The sequence below is a fragment of the Oncorhynchus keta genome, chromosome 5 (genome assembly GCF_023373465.1).
Source record: "Oncorhynchus keta strain PuntledgeMale-10-30-2019 chromosome 5, Oket_V2, whole genome shotgun sequence".
Taxonomy (NCBI): Eukaryota; Metazoa; Chordata; class Actinopteri; order Salmoniformes; family Salmonidae; genus Oncorhynchus; species Oncorhynchus keta.
This window is the reverse complement of record NC_068425.1, coordinates 34228880-34249750: the sequence shown is the minus strand read 5'-3', so window position 1 is coordinate 34249750 and position 20871 is coordinate 34228880. Positions and strand designations below refer to the sequence as shown.

Below are 20871 nucleotides of genomic sequence, written 5' to 3'. Positions count from 1 at the left end.
CTCACTTCTTGCACTGTTTCGCAAAGTGCAAGTAGTATGAATTCCCTGACTTCTACTGAGGTCGTATCACGATAAATGCTGCATGGCCAATGCAGATGTTGGATTGACCATAGAGCGCCCAGATGCACAATGTGCTTCTCTCTCCAAAACGCTCTCTCTCCTGCCAATTTGTGCACATTCACTGTTTCATAACTTCATTGTGTGAATTGTTTGCGTTTGATATCACTTCCCCATTACATATCACCAGTAGTGCATTCAAACGTTAATTCCTAATCTACAATGTTTGTTACTTTGGTTACAGTAATTTCTGTTAATGCATTCAATATAATTATTCCAGTATTATTGTCGGAGTCGACACGTTGTTTGCAGACCGCACAACCTATGCTGCACTTGAGAGAAACAAGTTTTGGTTGATTTCATTCCATTTATGAGTTTTGTCATTTTAGTCAGTCTTATGTTTGGAGCCTCCAGTCAATGTTGAGTAAGGACCCACATGCATACAAGTAGGCCTATAGGCTACCTGGCCTGCGGGCAAATGTACATAAATGTGCCCATTTGGAGATCTGATAGTATTTCTGGTTGGCTTAACGCACCATCACTAATGACCCGTGGAGCTTCTCAAAGTAAATGTTGTCTTTTTCACCTCAAAACAGTAAGCCACCAAAGTCTGTTTTTACATCCATTGAGAATTGCAATAGTTAATCATTGTATTTGGAAAATCTTTCCAGCTCTTTCACTTTAAATAACCAGTGTGAAAAGATAAAATGCCATGCTCTGATCCAGTGGAAATGTCATAATAGGCCTACCTGATCACTTCTTATCAGTGCTTGACTTGGACTGAAACAGGTTCTGGTACTCATTGCTGGTACTGTTTATATTTTGGTGCAGAAGCTCTACAATACCTTTGAGCTAATATTCTACAAGACTAACAGAAGGTCAAGCAGTAGAACATTTTGAGGTGCTGGTACTCAGCTCCATTGAGCTCCTGCCGAAGTGTCTTATCCCTTGTGCAAATGACCTACAGCTGTGTCTATCCAGAGCTCATTGGAACAGGAAACGGAGGGTTCATCTCATCTTTTTCTTCATGTTGCATGTTCGCTAGCATAAGCTTCGAGCCGGACCCAAGTTAATAGTTGATATAAGTTTGTTGCAGACAGGCCATATGTCGCCGATGTGATTCATAGGATATTTTTTTATTTTTTAAATCAGGATATTTTCTACCTGCAGGCTGCAATGTTTATTTGTTGGCTTTATGTAGGCTATTTTTACATAGTTGGCAACTGCAATAGAAGTTACTTTTTAGGTTTGTATCATTTATTAAGATTTGGCTAGGTTTGATTAACCACATGACAAATCTGCATATGAAAACCATAACTGGCACGCAGATTGGTAGAAATGGTAAGATATATTGGCATTCCACATGAAAAAGATTGCCAACTCCTCCTGTAGCCCATTACTGGCAACTTCAGGAGAGTAATGGCAGAATCGGAGAAAGCCAGCAGGAGCGGGACGAGAATAGTTGGATCAGGTACGTTTTTTTGATCTAGATCTCTGGCGCCCTCGAGGCATTTGCCTTATTTCATCAAACCGTAAGCTTAAATCATCAGATAAGATCAGTGCATATAGTTAATTTTATTAAAATACATTGGGTGTGTCTATATGTAGAAAAATACACTTTGAAACATTTAGATCAATCAGTTGGTCAAAAGAACAAATTAATTTAGGTCTACAGAATTGTTTTGTCGGGATAGCCCTAGTCTGAATACTTTCCAGATGCTGTATATCATGACGATTTGATAGCCACTAGTCTGAATAACTTTCTTCCATTGATGCTCTGCATCTAAATCATGCCGATTTGATGAATATCACACTTTGTTCTAAATGGATAAATGTTATATTTGTATTGAAAAAGTCCCTGTCTTCATTCCATTGAGTGTTTCTCCTTAAATGAATGGTGGAAAAACTGCATTTCCCTGTTTGACCACCATGTTTTAATATGCACATCCACTGCTCTAAAGCATCTATAGAAAATGTTGTCATGGGGCCATTTTTTTTTGGGGGGTATATGCCAAATATAAAGGTCTGTGGGATACGTTTTGTTCTATGAGAGTCTTTATCAGCTAATGTAACTGAAGGATTTATGTAATAAATATTGTAATTGTAATTATTTAATGTCATTAACTGACTGATACTATCTCATAGAACAAAACATATAAGTTCTCCTAAGACTTATTTTCTGCATTTATTCCAAAAACCCTATTCTTTCTCCCATTTAATTTTACCCATAGGGATGGCTGAACGAGTCATAGGTAACTAATTTCCGGGATATAGGACTACAAGCTTTTTTTTTAAAGGACTACAAGCTCTATAGCTCTGAATAGTTCCACATTGAAGAAGCCGATAAGCATCAACAGGAAGTTCTTGGTTACCATCCTCTCTCGTTTTCAAACTAAAAGAAATTCCACAGGATCGTTTTGATGTAAAATTTGTCTCCATTTAAATCCAGTTTTGATATGTAAAAGGACGTCTGATTGCGCTGATCTAGCTTTTCTTTATCTGAACGCCGTGACAAAGAAAGTAACTCCTAGCGTACACCTTTACTTTCATATTTTTTTATTTGAAGAAAGAATCGCTCCCAAGATGGATCGGGTAAGTTTGGTTGACTGTTATCAACAGTGTCCTTACTGTGGTGTAGACAACGTCTAGGTCTCGTTTCCTTTGATCTTCCACATCTATGCGTTCCTTTTGAACGTCTAGACAAAAGAAACCAGGGTGGTTATTTCAGCAAAGTAGCCCACTAGTCAATCGCACACATATTGACGATACAAGCAATGCGCAACCAGCAGGTCAAGTCAGAAGCGAAAATAAATAATTAAGCATAGGCTACACCAGTGATGTTTATAAATCCTGGTTTGCTGGTGATATGTATTGGCCATTGAGAGGCTACATCTCACTTTTGCAACATTTTTCACATTTTATTAGTTCTATTCCATTATGTTGTAGTCGCGCCGAGTATGCATTGGTTGAAGCGCAATGTCAAATTAACATTTCCCTACCATCATATCTAAGCCATTATGAAGCCAATCTCGTAAATCAACTTGACAACACTCCCCACCTCTCAGGAGCTGTCCAGCCGTCACGGAGTAACATTATTATTACCTTCTAACGGGGTCCTTAGTCCTTAGTTGTCAGAGTTTACTCCCACCGAGCTCAAATTATGTAAATCAAATGAAAACGAGCAAAGAGCCACCATAAAGTGACCATTTGATTTAAATGTCGGATTGAGTCTATTTGTAAGTGCAACAGATTTGATTACTTATTGCTCTCACATGCATATTTATGTCCATTAGGAACCAACAATGAGCTCCTTTTTGTAGCATTTCTGACTTATTTTTAGCCGTATCTCAAGAGTTATCTAAACGGGTCAGCAACTGTTCTACAGCAACACAGCTGCTATTAGCTAAAGTTATCTTGCTTGTCCAAAGTCCAGCAGCTAGCCTCTGTAGCTAGCTAACACCAGTCAGTTGAATGCTAGCTAGCTAATGAACAGGCTCAGGTAGCTAGCTATATTTGTTTAAGTAAGGTCTGTTACACAACTTCAACCATTAGCTAACTATAGCCAGACAACAGCTGACTAACACAAGGTAGCTAACGTTAGTTCACTTCCAAACGTCAGTCCTAAATATTTCCAAAACATAGCTAGCTAACTACATCGGTTCAACAAACCAACACCAAACGTTGGGCAAATTGTCACGTTGCTACCTTGCAATACAAGTAGGCTTTTCCAGCACTCTATAGTCGAAGCTACGGTAAGAGCTAGCCATATTCCACTGTCAAGACAAGACCACTCAAACTGTAGCTGAGAAAACAAAATGCACATTTAAACATGTGCAGTGAGCAAATGTATGCTGGCTAGTATCAGAACAAACTCCTCAGTTTCAAACATCCAGAATACATTCCAGTATGCTCCTTCTCCTGTCTTCTTGACATTGTGATCCATATCTGTGCTGATCAACTCTGCCATTAGACAGGCTTGATTGTATTTACAGCTCCATCTGGACTCTCCATCAACTTGAGACATCTGTTGCACATTGTTTTGTGTGGAAAAACGGCACATTTTAGGGTGGCCTTTTATTGTCTCTAGCAGAAGAAGCAACTGTGTGTTGATCATCCTGTTTAATCAGCATTTTGATCTGCCACACCTGGCAGGTGGATGCATTCTTGGCAAAGGAGAAATGCTCACTGACGGGGATGTAAACAAATTTGTGCACACAATTTGAAAGAAATAAACTTTTTGTGAGAATGGACATGTATGGTGTAGACCATACAATGAAATGCCTACTTACAGGCTCTAACCAAAAGTTCAAAAAAGGTACAAGGTGAACAATAGGTAAGTAAGGAAACAAAACAACAGTAAAAAGACAGTGAAAAATAACAGTAGCTAGGCTACATACAGACACTGGTTAGTCAGGCTGATTGAGGTAGTATGTACATGTAGATATGGTTAAAGTGACTATGCATATATGATGAGAGGAATACCTATGTAAGAATGTTGTTCATTGACTATAGATCAACCTTCTACACCATAGTACCCTCCAAACTCATTAAGCTCAGGGCCCTGGGTCTGAACCCTGACCTGTGCAACTGGATCCTGGACTTCCTGATGGGCTGCCCCCAGGTGGTGAAGGTAGGAAACAACACCTCCACTATGCTGATCCTCAACACTGGGGCCCAATAAGGTTGCGTGCTCAGCCCCCTCCTGTACTCCCTGTTCACCCATGACTGCGTGGCCACGAACGCCTCCAACTCAATCATCAAGTATGCAGACGACAACAACAGTAGTAGGTCTGATTACCAACAAAGATGAGACAGCCTACAGGGAGGAGGTGAGGCCCTGGGCGGAGTGGTGTCAGGAAAATAACCCCTCCCTCAATAAAACAAAGGAGCTGATCGTGGACTTCAGGAGACAGCAGAGGGAGCACACCCGTATCCACATCAACGGGACCGCAGTGAAGAAGGTGAAAAGCTTCAAGTTCCTTTGTGTACACATCACTGACAATCTGACGTGGTCCACCCACACAGACAGCGTGGTGAAGAAGGTGCAACAGCGCCTCATCAACCTCAGGAGGCTGCATAGATTCTGCTTGAACCCTAAGACCGTCACAAACTTTTACGGATGCACCATTGAGAGCATCCTGTTGGGTTGCATCACCACAAGGACATCAACCACCCGAGCCACGGCCCATTCACTCCGCTATCATCCAGAAGGCGAGGTCAGTACAGGTGCATCAAAGCTGGGACCGAGAGATTGAAAAACAGCATCTATCTCAAGGCCATCAGTCTGTTAAATAGCCATCCCTAGCTGGCTACCACCCTGTTACTTAACCCTGCACCTTAGATGCTGCTGCCCAATGTACATAGTCATGGAATCACTGGTCACTTTAACAATGTTGACATACTGTTTTACTAATTTCATATGTAGTGTATACTACTGTATTTCAATCAATGCCACTGACATTGCTTGTCCAGATATGCTATACATTTCTTAATTCCATTCATTATTTTAGATTTGTGTGTCTTGTTATGAGTTGTTGGATAGTACTGCACTGTTGGAGTAGGACCACAAGCATTTCGCTAGATCTGCAATAACTTCTGCTAAATATGTGTATGTGACCAATCAAATTTGATTAAGAACACCTGCTCTTTGGCTCAATCAAGCTAGTTGTCTTCTGAAATCGAATCAAATTGTATTTGTCCCATGCGCCGAATACTACAACCTTACTTACAAGCCCTTAATACAGTTTTTTACAAATAATTAAAGAGCCTAAAATAAGTTTACAAGCCAAATACATTTAACCAACAATACATTTAATCCTCATAAAAAAAAATTCCCCGTTTTTTAAGAAAAATAGATTTATTTCAGTTTTTTTTCTTCCATCACATTCCCAGTAAAAAATAACAAATAATTAAAGAAATAATTTAACCTGTTAGTCAGCAGTAAAATAAGTATTTTGTCACGAAAAGATGCTTTGCTATCGACTATGCTTTGAAAGAAGACACTCGGAGAACTGTTTACATGCCACAAAGCTACAGGCAAAACCAAGATTAGCCAAATACATTTAAACTCAGTTTTTCACAATTCCAGACATTTAATCCTCATAAAAAAATTCCCCGTCTTAGGTCAGTTAGGATCACCACTTTATTTTAAAAATGTGAAATGTCAGGATAATAGTAGAGAGAAGGATTTATTTCAGCTTTTTTTTTTTGAATATGTTTCTTCCATCACATTCCCAGTGGGTCAGAAGTTTATATACACTCAATTAGTATTTCGTAGCATAGCCTTTAAATAATTTAACTTGGGTCAAACATTTCAGGTCGCCCTTCCACAAGCTTCCCACAATAAGTTGGTGGAATATTGGCCCATTCCTCTTGACAGAGTACGTATTTGTAGGCATATCATTGGAAGATTGACCATAAGAGACTACATTTACCAGGGTCCCGCACGGTGTCTGTGTGGAAATTGGTGCAAAAGTCACCTACCAGTATTTTTCCATCCGAATCAGAGAAGAATGGTGTAACTGAGTCAGGTTTGTAGGCCTCCTTGCTCGCACATGCTTTTTCAGTTATGCCCACAAATGTTCTATATGTTCATTTGTAAAAAATGACAAATTAAATGGAAAAACATAACTCCCCTTTGACATTATGGGGTATTGTGTGTAGGCCAGGGACGACAAATCTCAATTGTATAATTTTTAATTCAGGCTGTAACGCAACAAAATGTGGAAAGTCCAGGGGTGTGAATACTTTCTAAAGGCACTGTATATCAATGTTGCTATGTCTTAGTGTTAAATCATGTTTGAAAGTGTTAAAGGTGCAATATGTTTGTTTTTGGGAGAATTCACATAGCAATGTCAGTTATAGATCTGTCATTCTCATTGAAAGCAAGTCTAAGAATCAGTAAATCTGTTCTGTGTGTGTTATTTCTATGCTTCCCATTTTTATTTTGTTTTTCAGTCTTACTTTCGGTTTTGTGCACCAGCTACAAACATCTGAAAATACAATATTTTGGGTTATGGAAAATATATTTCACAGTGGTTTGTTTAGGTGGTACAACAAATCTCTACAGTGCACTTCTTAGCAATTTTAGCAACCAGGAAATGGTGGAGCAATTTCTGCATAGGAGTTTACATAATATTTGTAAGTGTTACATAAGGTTCTATAGTGTTACATCGTGTTTTATTGTGTTACATCATGTTTTTTGGTAGGCTAGATAAGGCATGTTAAGAAATTCCTAATTATCTTTCCTTCCAATGTCGTCACTTGCTCACTTACTTCCCTGATTTTGAAAGGAAATGATTTGTATAAAACATATGGTGTGAACACCCATGAGCCCATGCTTCCACCAATCCAATGCCGTTAAGTTTATTTTTTTAATCACTTTGTTGCATTTTTGAAGTATGTGGTACATTTTCACAGTTCTAAACACATGTTTCCAAAGGTCATTTACAATTAATTACATGAGAAAATATTTTCCAGTAATTTGTAAACAATACATTTAACTATAATTTAATCAAATTGCTCAAAGCTTAACTACTAAACAAATGGTATAGTGTCAAGTTTAAGTACAGTTTGAGAACTGTATAAATTGACATTCTTTTAATTTATGTTGGAAGATCAAGCAAAGCAGTGTGACAACAACAACACAGTTACACATGGGATAAACAAAGTCAATAACACAATAGAAAAATATGTACACAGTATGTGCAAATGAAGTAAGGAGGTAAGGTAATAAATAGGCCAATAGTGGTGAAGTAATTAGAATTTAGCAATTTATACTGGAGTGATATGTGCAGATGAGGATGTGCAAGTAGAAATACTGGTGTGCAAAAGAGCAGAAAAATAAAAACAAATATGGGGATGAGGTGGGTAGTTGGTTGGATGGGCTATTTACAGATGGGCTGTGTAGAGCTGCAGCGATCGGTAAGCTTCTCTGACAGCTGACTAGTTAGTGAGGTAAATGTAAGTCTCCAACTTCAGTGATTTTTGCAATTTGTTCCAGTCATTGGCAGCAGAGAACTGGAAGGAAAGGCAGCCAAAGGAGGTGTTGGCTTTGGGGATGACCAGTGAAATATACCTATGGTGTATAGTGATTTAACAGGTGTTACAATCTATCACATTTTGGAAGGGGAGGGGACATTCGGCCTGTATCTTGAGATGTTGGAGCTCCTCTTTCCATAAACTCTTAAGCTCTCCTAACACGTATGAACTAAATTGAGCGGCTAATTTGTTCAACGCCAATGAATGCTCAAAGGCTCTTAACATAAGAAGTTCCATTTGAAAAATTTGCCAAAGTGATTTAAAAAAAAAAATACTAGACATTTGTGTAAAGTAGTGAACGATTACACACTTCAGGAGAATGGAGTTATAAGGATGCACCCAATCAATCAGAGATTTAGACTAAAGTAATCAAATGTTTGGTCTAATGATATTCTATGTACAATTCTTCCTGTGGTCACCAGGACAGAGCTAGTCCGTCCCCCTCCACCCTGCCGGAGTCCCCTGGATACAACTCTCCCGGTAGAGCGTTACTGCTGGGTCTGAAGAGGGTGTCTGTGTGGCTGGTCGACTGCAGGAAAACACCAGGGCAGAGTGGAACTGTGAGAGAAGGACACGAGGAGGGAGATTTGATTTCATCAAGTAAGAACAATGGGGTGTGTGGATTAGACTACAATCTGCTCAATTGATTTATAAACAGTAAAAACACTCAGTTGCTAGTTTATTGTCGTTTGAATTTTGTGAACGGAGGGTGGTATACCTAATAAACTGGCCACTGAGTGTATTGATGATAAGAGAGGCAGGTAGTCTTGGTTTAGAGCATTGGGCCACAAATTGAAAGCTTGCTGGTTTGGATCTCTGAGCCGACTAGGTGGAAAATCTGTCTGCCCTTGAGTAAGGTACTTAACCCTAATTGGTCCTGTAAGTCACTCTGGATAAGAGCATTTGCTAAAAAACATTATTTTAAATTGTTATAGTATTTGTTTATCGATCCATATTTCCAAAACCTAGTTATTCAGTGTCTTTGTTTCACAGGTGACACCCCTAACCGCCGTTCTCGCAGTGGGAGGGGCTTATCATCTGGGGCGCTTCAACCATATCATGTTGCTGACAAGACAGAGAAGAGTCTCTCCAGATCAGAACGTCTCAAGAAACACCAGCAGAGACGTATAGGAAAGAAACCTCACCACTGCTTCTCTGACTGTGGGAAGAGTTTCACAAGCCAGAGTGGCTTCATTATTCACACCGTAGAGAAACCGTACTGCTGCTCACAGTGTGGGAAGTGTTTCGCTGCTTCTAACACCTTCAAATCTCATCTGAGAATTCATAAAGGGGAGAGGCCTTACCCCTGCCTTGATTGTGGTAAAAGATTTTCTTATTTGGGAGCCCTAAACATACACCTGCGAACACACACAGGAGAGAAGCCTTATAGCTGTGATCAGTGTGGAAAGAGCTTCAGTCAATCTGGGACCTTAAATTCACACCAGCGAACACATACCGGAGAGAAACCTTATAGCTGTGATCGGTGTGGGAAGAGATTTGCTCAGTCAAGAGAGCTGACTAGACACCTGCGAACACACACAGGAGAGAAACCTTATAGCTGTGATCAGTGTGGGAAGAGCTTTGCTCTATCAAAAGCCCTAACTATACACCAGCGTATACACACTGGAGTGAAACCTTATAGCTGTGGTCAGTGTGGGAAAAGCTTCAATCAGTCAGGCAACCTGACAACACACCAGCTAACACACACTGGAGAGAAGCCTTATAGCTGTGGTCAGTGTGGGATGAACTTTGCTCGAGCTTCCACCCTGAATAGACACAAGCGAACACACACTGGAGAGAAACCTTATAGCTGTGATCAGTGTGGGAAGAGCTTTGCACTATCAGATAAACGAACTATACACCAGAGAACACACACTGGAGAGAAGCCTTATTGCTGTTACCAGTGTGGAAAGGGCTTTGCTGTAGCTTCCACCCTGATTAGACACTATCGAAAACACACTGGAGAGAAGCCTTATAGCTGTGATCAGTGTGGGAAAAGCTTTGCTGTAGCTTCCACCCTGAATACACACCAGCGAACACACACTGGGGAGAAGCCTTATAGCTGTGATCAGTGCGGGAAAAGCTTTGCTGTAGCTTACAACATGATTAGACACCACCGAACACACACTGCAGAGAAACATTAGATAGATATGCAGTACAGGTAAGCCCTGTTGATAGCTGCCAACAAGCCATGTTGGGTGTGTCAAAGATCAGTGGTTGGCTAGCTAGGGGCTTCTAAAAATGTACGTTAGCTTGAAAGCCACTGATTGTAACGTTAGTTGTGTGTAACACACGTTACCTTCCTTACAGGTCAAAAGAAAACCAGCATAGGACAGCATAATGACTGACATTTCATGATTGACAAGTCCTTTGTGAGCTAGCCAGCTAGATAACGTTAACTCGCCGTTCGTGTAGTCAGACTTGCTAACTTTAGCCAGGCACTAGGGCAACAGTAGTTAGTTAGCTAGCACGTCACCACGTAAATAATCTGACTACACGAATGTTGAGCTAATGTTAACTAACATAGCTAGCTAAACATTAGCTAAATATCCCTGCCTTGGTGGGCTAAGTAACATGTCACCACTTGGAAAAGTGTGATTACACAAACAGTGAGCTAACATTACCTAGTTGGCTAACTAGCTCACAGAGGACTTGTGAACTCGATGTTTTTCCAATACAAACTACAAAATCGGTTTTGTTCCAGAGTGCTTCTGTTGTACATGATTAGTCAAATGACCTGTGAAATCAGTTAGCTTAATTTCCATCCCTGCTGACGTGTCTATCTCAAGGCTAGTACTTTTCAGATTGGGCTAGTAGAAAAGGTGCCAAACTAGCCCGACACAGCAGTGAAATGTTGCCTTTACAAACAACGAATGCCACAGATTTAGGTCCCAAATGTGCCCCGGGTTCGTAGACATTGCGGTCTGCTGGCCAGTGACCAAAATCCTTAAATCCCATCCCTGCATGTCAGTTCCTTTCAGACGATCCCCTGTTGGTCCGTCTCAGTGACCTTGTGGCTGAGGGTTTGAACTTTCCTCTTGAGAATGAAGAAGTACAGTCATATAGCTCATTGCAAGACCTCACCTCTTCGGGCAAATAGTACTCTTCACTGTCCTGATCATCTGCTCTGAACAAAAATATAAAACGTAACAATTTCAAAGATTTTACTGAGTTACAGTTCATGTAAAGAAATCAGTCATTTAAATAAATTCATTCGGACCTAATCTATGGATTTCACATGACTGAGATTACAGATATACATATGTTGGTCACAGATACCTTAAAAATAACCTATAGGGGAGTGGATGAGAAAAACATTCAGCATCTGGTGTGACCTGCATTTGCCTCATGCAACATCACACATCTCCTTTGCATAGAGTTGATCAGGCTGTTGGTTGTGGCCTGTGGAATGTTGTCCCACTTAGGGCTGTGACATTTTGTCAGTCGGTTATTGTTATGCAGACTGCCAGTCTCACAGTTATTAACCATTAACACGAGCATGTTTAGCATCTCCAGGTCTCCACACATACAAGCTGCTGATTCACACCTTTGAAACATCTACATAAAAATAAAAAATAAAGTCTAAAATCTATTTAATATACACCATCACAAAAATCCATTATTTATTTTAGTCAGGACTAACAAAATATTATGATATGAAGAAAATGTATTTCAGAAGAACAGAATGAGTTGGCCTGCTGTGTATTATCTGGTTATGCTCCATGCCATAGTTTATTTAACCCTTATTTTACCAGGTAAATTGACTGAGAACATATTCTCATTTACAGCAACGATCCGGGGAATAGTTACAGGGCAGAGGAGGGGGGATGAATGAGCCATTTGGAAGCTGGGGATGATTAGGTGACTGTGATGATATGAGGTCCAGATTGGGAATTTAGCCAGGACACCAGGGTTAACACCCTACTCTTACAATACGTGCCATGGGATATTTTCGTGACCAGATAGTCAGGACACCCGTTTAACGTCCAGTCCGAAAGACAGCACCCTACACAGGGCAATGTCCCAAATCACTGCCCTGGGGCATTGGGATATTTTTTTAAACCAGAGGAAAGAGTGCCTCCTAACTGGCCTTCCAACACCACTTCCAGCAGCATCTGGTCTCCCATCCAGGACCAATCCTGCTTAGCTTCAGAAGCCAGCCAGCAGTGGGATGCAGACATGCTTCCTGCAAAGGCTGTAGGCTTGTTCATTTAGCTGACAAAAGATGCTTATAAGGCCCATGTCGTTATTTTATATTAAATTATTTTCATAGTAAGAAGAATACAATTGATCTTAGCTGAATAAAATAGGATATTTTCCCATTCCAGAGCGAATATGAAGTGGCTTTGTTGAATGTAAAAGTGATCATTTGAAAAAGGTCCTATACACTAGTTTTAGAGTTATTTGGCAACTTTAGTTGTAAATGATAAACCTTATGTTATGATTTCAAAGACATTCTGTATGGGCTGCATGATGCGATTATAGCCTATTGATGATTTTGGGAAGTTACAAAAAAAAGAAGCTTGTGCTCTGTTCCTTGCCTCAGGCTGCACAGCTGTTCTCACATCAAGTGATCAGATTTTCACCCAACAGACTACTCTCAATTTAATATTTTCTTTACTAGTGTGTAAAATTAGTTCTGATTTAGAATGGCCCCTTATCAAATGAACAGGAAAGGGAACAGGGGGAAAAGACATGTCATCCTTACGCACTTGAATAGCAAATGGTGGCAGCACACTGACCAGGTAGGCTACTTTTTATTTTTTTGCAGAGCATGTGCTTAATATGAGCAACTAAGAAATAAATATAAAAACACTTATTTCACTCCACACATCAACCACTGTTTGAGGAGCATGTGCTCTCTGCGCAACAGGTGTTATTCCCCCCAAACACTGTATGCCCATTGGCTCTCCAACCCTGTTCCTGTAGCTACCCAATGCTTAATTTGGGAAACCAAGTGAAATCTGTTGGGGAACATCAAGAAGGAAGAAGGCGCTCAGGAAAGGAATAAAGGAGAGAGAGGAGGAGATGGAAACATATGGGATTGAGATATTCTGTATAGCTAAAGGGAATGTGTCATCCTATTAAATAAAAATATGAATAGAAAAAAGTCCCTACTAAAAACAAATTCACTATAATTGTAGGCTAACCGTAAGCCGCCCTGCACCATCAATGAACCAACCGCATCGCCTAGGTCTATACATTTTCTCACAGATGTTGGAATGTAGCATAAGGTAATCAGTTCATCTAGTATGCATAATAATACAATCCACACTCAAACACACAAGAGATCTTAAATGTTTATTTTTAACATTTATTTTCATGTTTTTCTGCCGTGCTTAATATGTGGTAGGCTAAGTATTGTATAAAGGCACAATCATAATTTGTATACATTTTTTTGGGGGGTTCGGCTTGGACTCATAACTCTAATATGCATATAGATGTTTTGAAATAATCATCACCTTAAAGGCTGTCCATTTTGTTGTGTTTGGCTTTGAAACAACCTGCTGTTGAATTTCTTTCTTCAAATGTATTTTCACAGTGAAGTGAGTTTTAAAAGCATGATACTGTCTTGATGATAAGTGCTTGACATCAAATGCAATTGAAAATCACATCATAGTGGCAGGTCCTACAGGCTCTAGTTCTGTCACACCTGGACTACTGTTTAGTAGGGACCTTGGAAAATGTAAATTGGCTCAGAACAGGGCAGCATGGCTGGCGCTTAGATGTACATGGAGAGCTAACATTAATATGCATGTCAATCTCTCATGGCTCAAAGTGGAGGAGAGATTGACTTCATCTCTACTTGTTTTGTAAGAGGTGTTGACTTGCTGAATGCATAGAGGTATCTGTTTAAACTACCAGCACACAGCTTGGACACCTATGCATACCCCACTACACATGCCACCAAAGGTCTCTTCACAGTCCCCAAGTCCAGAACAGCTTATTGGAGTGGCACAGTACTACATAGAGCATTGGCTACATGGAACTCTATTCCACATCAGGTAACTGATACAAGCAGTAGAATCAGATTTAAAAAGCAGATACAAATAAACCTTATGTAACAGCAGGGACTGTGAAGAGACACACAGGCACAGACGCACATACACATTAAACACTCACTCGACACACACGTACACATTCATTTTGTATTGTAGATATGTGATAGTAGAGAAGTGGCCTGAGGGAACACACTTAATGTGTTGTGAAAAGTGGTATGAATTGTCATGTCATGTAATATTTTAAATGGTATATAACTGCCTTAATGTTGCTTTACCCCAGGAAGAGTAGCTGCTGCCTTGGCAGGAAGTAATGGGGATCCATAATAAACCCCAGGAAGAGTAGCTGCTGCCTTGGCAGGAAGTAATGGGGATCCATAATAAACCCCAGGAAGAGTAGCTGCTGCCTTGGCAGGAAGTAATGGGGATCCATAATAAACCCCAGGAAGAGTAGCTGCTGCCTTGGCAGGAAGTAATGGGGATCCATAATAAATAAACCATAGAAAGCCATTGAGCCTTTTGAAAGACAATAACAAGACATTTCTCTAATCTCATATTCAGCCTGCCACCTTCCAGCAAACCACAGCCAGTCAGAGGCTGCAAGCTATTTTAGTTGTTTATATAAATACCTTAGGATTTGTGATTTTTATTGTATTTGCCAACAATACAACCACACATGGACAAAATGCATTTACAATCATTGACAACGTGATGCATCTAATAATTTACAGTTTAAATAGATTAATTACATATTGATTATACCAAAAATCGTCTACATTTGTCATTGATTTAACATAATATATATGAGGGAATACAAACAGTTATTTTCTAGCAATAAATTATACTCCCTGAACCGCCTCACCCATTTGAAGAGAGGTGTTGATGACTATATACAGTAGGTGGCGGCACCTTTTAAACACCTCAGAAGAAGCTGAAAAGCATCAACAGGAAGTACTTTGTTAACATCCTCTATCGAGTTTTCAAACCAAATAAAATTTCACAGGATCGTTCTGATGTAAGATTAGTCTCAATGAGACGTTTGTTTGTCAGGACTTAAATCCAGTTTTGATATGTAAAAGGACGTCTGATTGCGCTGGTCGAGCTTTTCTTTATCTGAACGCCGTGACAAGGAACGTAACTCTAGCGTACACCTTTACTTTCATGGTTTTTTATTTGAAGAAAGAATCGCTCCCAAGATGGATCGGGTAAGTTTGGTTGACTGTTATCAACAGTGTCCTTACTGTGGTGTAGACAACGTCTAGGTCTCGTTTCCTTTGACCTTCCACATCTATGCGTTCCTTTTGAACGTCTAGACAAAATAAACCAGGGTGGTTATTTCAGCAAAGTAGCCCACTAGTCAATCGCACACATATTGATGATACAAGCAATGGTTAGCAGGTCAAGTCAGAACCATGGAGAAATAGTTAAGCTTAGGCTACACCAGTGATGTTTATAAACTCTGTATTGCTGATGATATGTATTGGCCATTGAGAGGCTACACCAGTGATGCATGTTACGTCTCACTTTTGCAACATTTTCAATATTTTTTTTAGTTCTAATCCATTATGTTGTAGTCTCGCGGAGTATGCATTGGTTGAAGCTCAACGATAAAAGTACAATTTCCCTACCATCGAATCTAAGCCATTATGACGCCAATGTCGATGAAGTCTCGCAAATGAACTTGATTGGATAAACACAACACACTCCCCACCTCATCATGATCTGCCCAGCCGTCACGGAGTACCATATACCGGATTTCTAGTAGGGTCTTTAGCAATTGAGTTGTCAAGAGTATTTTCTACGCCCACATGCCTCAAGTCTAGAAGTCAGATTTAAAACAAGCATAACGCTACCATAAAGTGACCATGTCATTTAAAAAAATGTCGGATTGACTAAATGTGTAGGTTCAACAGATTTTATTACATTTTATAAATAATCGCTCTCACAAGCATGATTCTGTCCATTAGGAACCAACAATGAGCTCCTTTTTTATTGTAGCATTTGACAATGCTGACATATTTCAGCCGAATCTCAGAGTTATATCTGAACGAGTCAGAAACTGTTGTCCTGCAACAACACAGCTGCTATTAGCTAACATTAGCTTGCTAGTCCAAAGTCTTAACAGCTAGCCTCTGTAAATAGCTAACAGCTGAAAGCTAGCTAATGAACAGGCAAATAAATGTATCTAGCAATATTTGTTTACGGAAGATTTGTTACACAAATAACTTCAGCCATTAGCTTGCTAGAGTCATACAACAACAGCTGACTTGAACACAGAAGGCATCTAACGATAGCTAATTCACTTCCAAATGTCAGCCCTAAATATTTCCACAAAACATAGATGGCTAACTATATAATTTCAAAACCAACAACAAACTTTGTGGAAATTGTCACGATACTACCTTGCAATGCAATTAAGGCTTTTACAGCCCCAGCTAGCTACTCTGTAGTCCAAGCTACGGTAAGATCTAGCCATATTTCACTGTCAGACAAGACACAAGTCAAACTGTGGCTGAGAAAACAATACAAATGTAAAGAGCATGTTGTCCACTGCAGTGAGCAAATGCCTGCTTGCTAACATCAGGACAAACTCACCAGTTCCGAACATCCAAAATAGATTATATTATGCTCCTTCTCTCGTCTTTCTGACGTTTTAATCCACATCTGTGTAGATCAACAGTGCCAAACGAACAACTGCCATTTGACCGGATTGATTATTTTTATAACTCTGATCTGGATGGTGGACTAGCCCATGTGTTGGATATTTGCACTGCCGTTCTCGTGGTGAGGCGCTAATGAGGGCAAGAAAATATGTTATGAAATATTTGTTTTTCTTCTGAATGACAGGTATTGCTCGAAAGGTTTAAGGAAATGCAGGCAGGCTCCACATTTCTACAAGAAAAAAACGCCCGGTCAATGAATCATGATGGTCTTGCTTTCATAAACACTGAACAAAAATATAAATGCAACATGTGAAGTGTTGGTCCCATGTTTCATGAGCTGAAACAAAACATCCCACAAAAAGCGTATTTCTCTATTTTTTATTGCAGAAGTGTGTTTTACATCTCGTTTAGTGAGCCTTTCTCCTTTACAAGATAATCCATCCACTTGACAGGTGTGGCATATCAAGAAGTTGTTATAAAAGGCCACTCTAAATGTGTGTTTTTGTCACACAAAACAATGCGACAGATGTCTCCTAGTTTTGAGTGAGCGTGTAATTGGCATGCTGACTGCAAGAATGTCCAGCAGCGCTGTTGGCAGAAAATTTACTGTTAATTTCTAGTAACCGAAAGGTTGCAAGTTCGAATCCCCAAGCTGACAAGGTACAAATCTGTCGTTCTGCCCCTGAAAAGGCAGTTAACCCACTGTTCCTAGGCCGTCATTGAAAATAAGAATTTGTTCTTAACTGACTTGCCTAGTAAAATATTTTTTTAAATCAAACATTGGAGAAGTTTAGCCTTGTGCTTCAACGTTCTTGGTTATTGCGGAAATTGACCCACCATGCTGTTTACTTTGTGCATGTCATATCTCTGAGTCTAGCTTTAAACTTAGAATATGCTATTCTGTTCTTTTCAATCTTTTATTTTCTTAATTCCTGCCTAAAGATATGTTAGATTGTCATTGTTGGATTCTTCTAGTGTAGGCCTACCTCAAGTCCCGGCAGTGTGTTAACTTATTTAAACTATTAAAGTTAATAAATAACTTACTTTATAAATTCCCTGGTCCTTTCCCCACCAGCAGCCAACCAGCAGTGCAGCTACCAGTCCCAGGTGTACCCTCAAGGAGGTGTAGTGACACACAGCTGTAGGGTACTTTTGCTTTATAAAATAAGCAACAACCACCTAGACCAATTCACTTTTGCCATGTTTTATAGTGTAACATAATAATTAGTGTTAAATAAGTCTTTATAGTGTTACATGTTTTATAGTGTTACATAATATTTTATATGTAACACTATAAATATTTTATAGTGTTAAATAATGGTTTCTTTGTATCTGCAGGAACAGTCCTACGTGGCCCTCACGCTAGCTCTGCTTCTGCCAAGATAATGTTAATGAATCTCTAGTTATCTTTCTGTCCTCCCTAACTGTGCACTTGTTCACTTTCCTTCACTGATTTGAAGGGAAATGGCTGTTATAAAACATATGGTGGAAACTCCCCCCTAGCCCATGACTCTGCCAATTGTCTTTGGTGCAATTTTCACAAGTATGTGGTACATTTTCACAACTCTAAGCACAAAAATCTGTTTCAAAACTCTTAGGCCATTTTCAGTTGATTACTTTTGAAAATATCTTCCTGTTGTTTGTTAAGACATTTAACAATAATTTAATCAAACTGCTCAAATCTGAGCTACGAAACTAAAATGAGATAGTGTCTAGTTTACTTTCAGTTTAAAAAAAATCTAAAAACCATTTGAAATTATGTAGTGTACATGCACTGCTGAAATACTTGGTTGGTATAATCCACTCATTATCTGAATGTTGTTGATTTAAAAAAATAAATAATATTTTTACCTTTATTTAACCAGGCAAGTCAGTTAAGAACATTATTCTTATTTTCAATGACGGCCTGGGAACAGTGGGTTAACTGCCTGTTCAGGGGCAGAACGACAGATTTGTACCTTGTCAGCTCGGGGTTTGAACTCGCAACCTTACGGTTACTAGTCCAACGCTCTAACCACTAGGCTACGCTGTAAACCAACCATTTTAGAGGATGCTGTTACAGTAACAAGTCACATAGAAAAGTGGATATTGAACAATGTTACATGGGGCAGAAATTACACCAGGCAACACAATACCTTTTTACTGTAGGTTTCTACTACATGTTACAATACCCCCATATCTGATGGTTTCTTCTATGTATTTACTGTATAAGGATACTGAAACTATGAGACTGACATTTTTCTCAACATTCTCCAAGTGGGATAACTAGCAGCAGTAGTTCTGGTGTTTAGGTTTTTCATCACTGGGTTATTTGAACAAGTCATGATTTAGCAGGTGTTACCATCTTTCACATTTCGGAAGGGGAGTGGACATTCGGCCAGTATCTTGAAAGAGACTGGGGAGCTCCTCATTCCGGTTCCGCTCCTCGTTCTAACATCTCCTAATCTCTCCTAACGTGTATGAACCCAGAACTGAATAGAGCGGCTGACCAATTACGTGAGACTTTAGTTCTGGGTTCTGGGGTGAAAGATGTGTTCAACTCCAATGAACGCTCAATCAAGGTTCTGAACATAAAATGGGGCATTACAAGTGTCATCAGTTTTGGCATTTGTACTAAGAGTAAAAAATATATATAAACCACTTCCGTTTGAAAAAAAATCTGTACATTTGTGGAAAGTAATGAACAATTACACACTAAAAGAGAAAGGAGATATAAGGATGCACCAATCAGAGATCCAGACTAAAGTAATCAAATGTTTGGTCTAATGATATTCTATGTACAATTCTTCCTGTGGTCACCAGGACAGAGCTAGTCCGTCCCCCTCCAGCCTGCCGGAGTCCCCTGGTCACAACTCTCCTGGTAGCTCCTTACTGCTGGGTCTGAAGAGGGTGTCTGTGAGGCTGGTCGACTGCAGGAAAACACCAGGGCAGAGTGGATCTTCGAGAGGAGGACACGAGGAGGAAGACTTGATTTCACCAAGTAAGTTATATGTGGATTAGACTACATTCTGCTTCTGAAACTTCTGTTAATTGATTTATAAACAATATATACTCATTGGCCAGTTTATTAGGTACACCTTTCTAGTACCCTATCGGACCCCCCTTTTCCTCCAGAACATCCTGAATTCTTCAGGGTATGGATTCTACAAGGTGTCGGAAACGTTCCCCGGTGATGTTGGTCCATGCTGACGCAATGGAATCACGCAGTTGCTGCAGATTGGACGGTGGCACATCCGTGCTGCCAACAGCCCGTTCCATCTCATCCCAAAGATACTCTATTGGGTTTGGTCAGCACTGTGGCGTTAAAATGTTGCTGAATTGGTATCAAGGGACCTAACTTGTGCCAGGAAAAACATTCCCCACACCAGTACACCATCACCGACATCCTGTACCGTTGACAACCGGCTGTGCCATGAACTCATCCTGCTTACACCCAGTCCTGACTCTTATCAGCATGACGCAACAGGAACTGGGATTTGCCGGACCAGGTAATGTTTTTCCACTCCTTAATTGTCCAGTGTTGGTGATTGCGTTCTTACTGGAGTAGCTTCTTCTTGTTTTTAGCTGATAGTAGTGGAACAGTGTAGTTGTCTACTTAAATAGCTCATCAGTGACGAGGATCGAGGAGTTGTGCGTTCCAAGATGCCACACTGCACACCACGGTTGTACTGCGCCGTTATTTTTCTGTTTGCACAATTCTTGCCATTCTCCTTCGTCCTCTCTCGTCAACAAGCTGTTTTCACCCCCAGGACTACCTCAGACTGGATGTTTTTTGTTTGTCGCACCATTCTTGGTAAACCCTAGACACTGTCGTGCGTGAAAAGTCCAGGAGTTCGGACGTTCCTGAGATACTGGATCCAGCTCACTTGGCATCGACACTCAGGTCGCTTACGTCACTTGCTTTGCCAATTCTAATGTTCAATCAAACAGTAACTGAATGCCTGTCTGCCTGCTTTATATAGCAAGCCACAGCTGCGTGACAGTGTCTGTAGGAGTGGTCTATTTTCATGAACGGGGTAGTGTACCTAATAAACTGGCTACTGAGTGTATATCGATGGTGATATGTTTATGGACCCATATTTCCAAAAACTATTCATTCAATGTCTTTGTTT

The 20871-nt window shown here is 40.0% G+C and overlaps 1 protein-coding gene, 1 long non-coding RNA gene and 1 pseudogene across 15 annotated transcripts in view; 1 reads left to right on the top strand and 2 right to left on the bottom strand.

Moving 5' to 3' along the window:
* Window positions 1-20871, bottom strand: part of LOC118372693 (gastrula zinc finger protein XlCGF57.1-like) — a 150374-nt pseudogene that overhangs the window by 37733 nt on the left and 91770 nt on the right.
* The window catches only part of LOC118372692 (zinc finger protein 239-like), a 74039-nt gene that overhangs the window by 8665 nt on the left and 44503 nt on the right, over window positions 1-20871 (top strand). Inside the window, exons 1-3 of one of the 14 annotated variants that reach the window (XM_052519742.1) lie at window positions 479-652; window positions 8520-8697; window positions 9091-12910. The exons of 2 other annotated variants lie outside the window; for them this stretch is intronic. In XM_052519742.1, the coding sequence (XP_052375702.1) occupies window positions 494-652; window positions 8520-8697; window positions 9091-10241 (1488 nt within the window). In that variant the 5' untranslated portion in view covers window positions 479-493 and the 3' untranslated portion in view covers window positions 10242-12910. Of the gene's footprint in view, window positions 1-478; window positions 653-2396; window positions 2650-8519; window positions 8698-9090; window positions 12911-15031; window positions 15302-19561; window positions 19740-19873; window positions 20857-20871 lie in introns of those variants that run through there. 11 more of the 14 variants (XM_052519752.1, XM_052519746.1, XM_052519750.1 and 8 more) reach the window with 11 other exon arrangements.
* LOC127930203 (uncharacterized) lies at window positions 7398-17402 on the bottom strand. Its single transcript, XR_008137158.1, has 2 exons — window positions 16692-17402; window positions 7398-8655 (listed from the first exon to the last, which is right to left on the bottom strand). It is a non-coding gene; the product is annotated as an uncharacterized LOC127930203 (long non-coding RNA).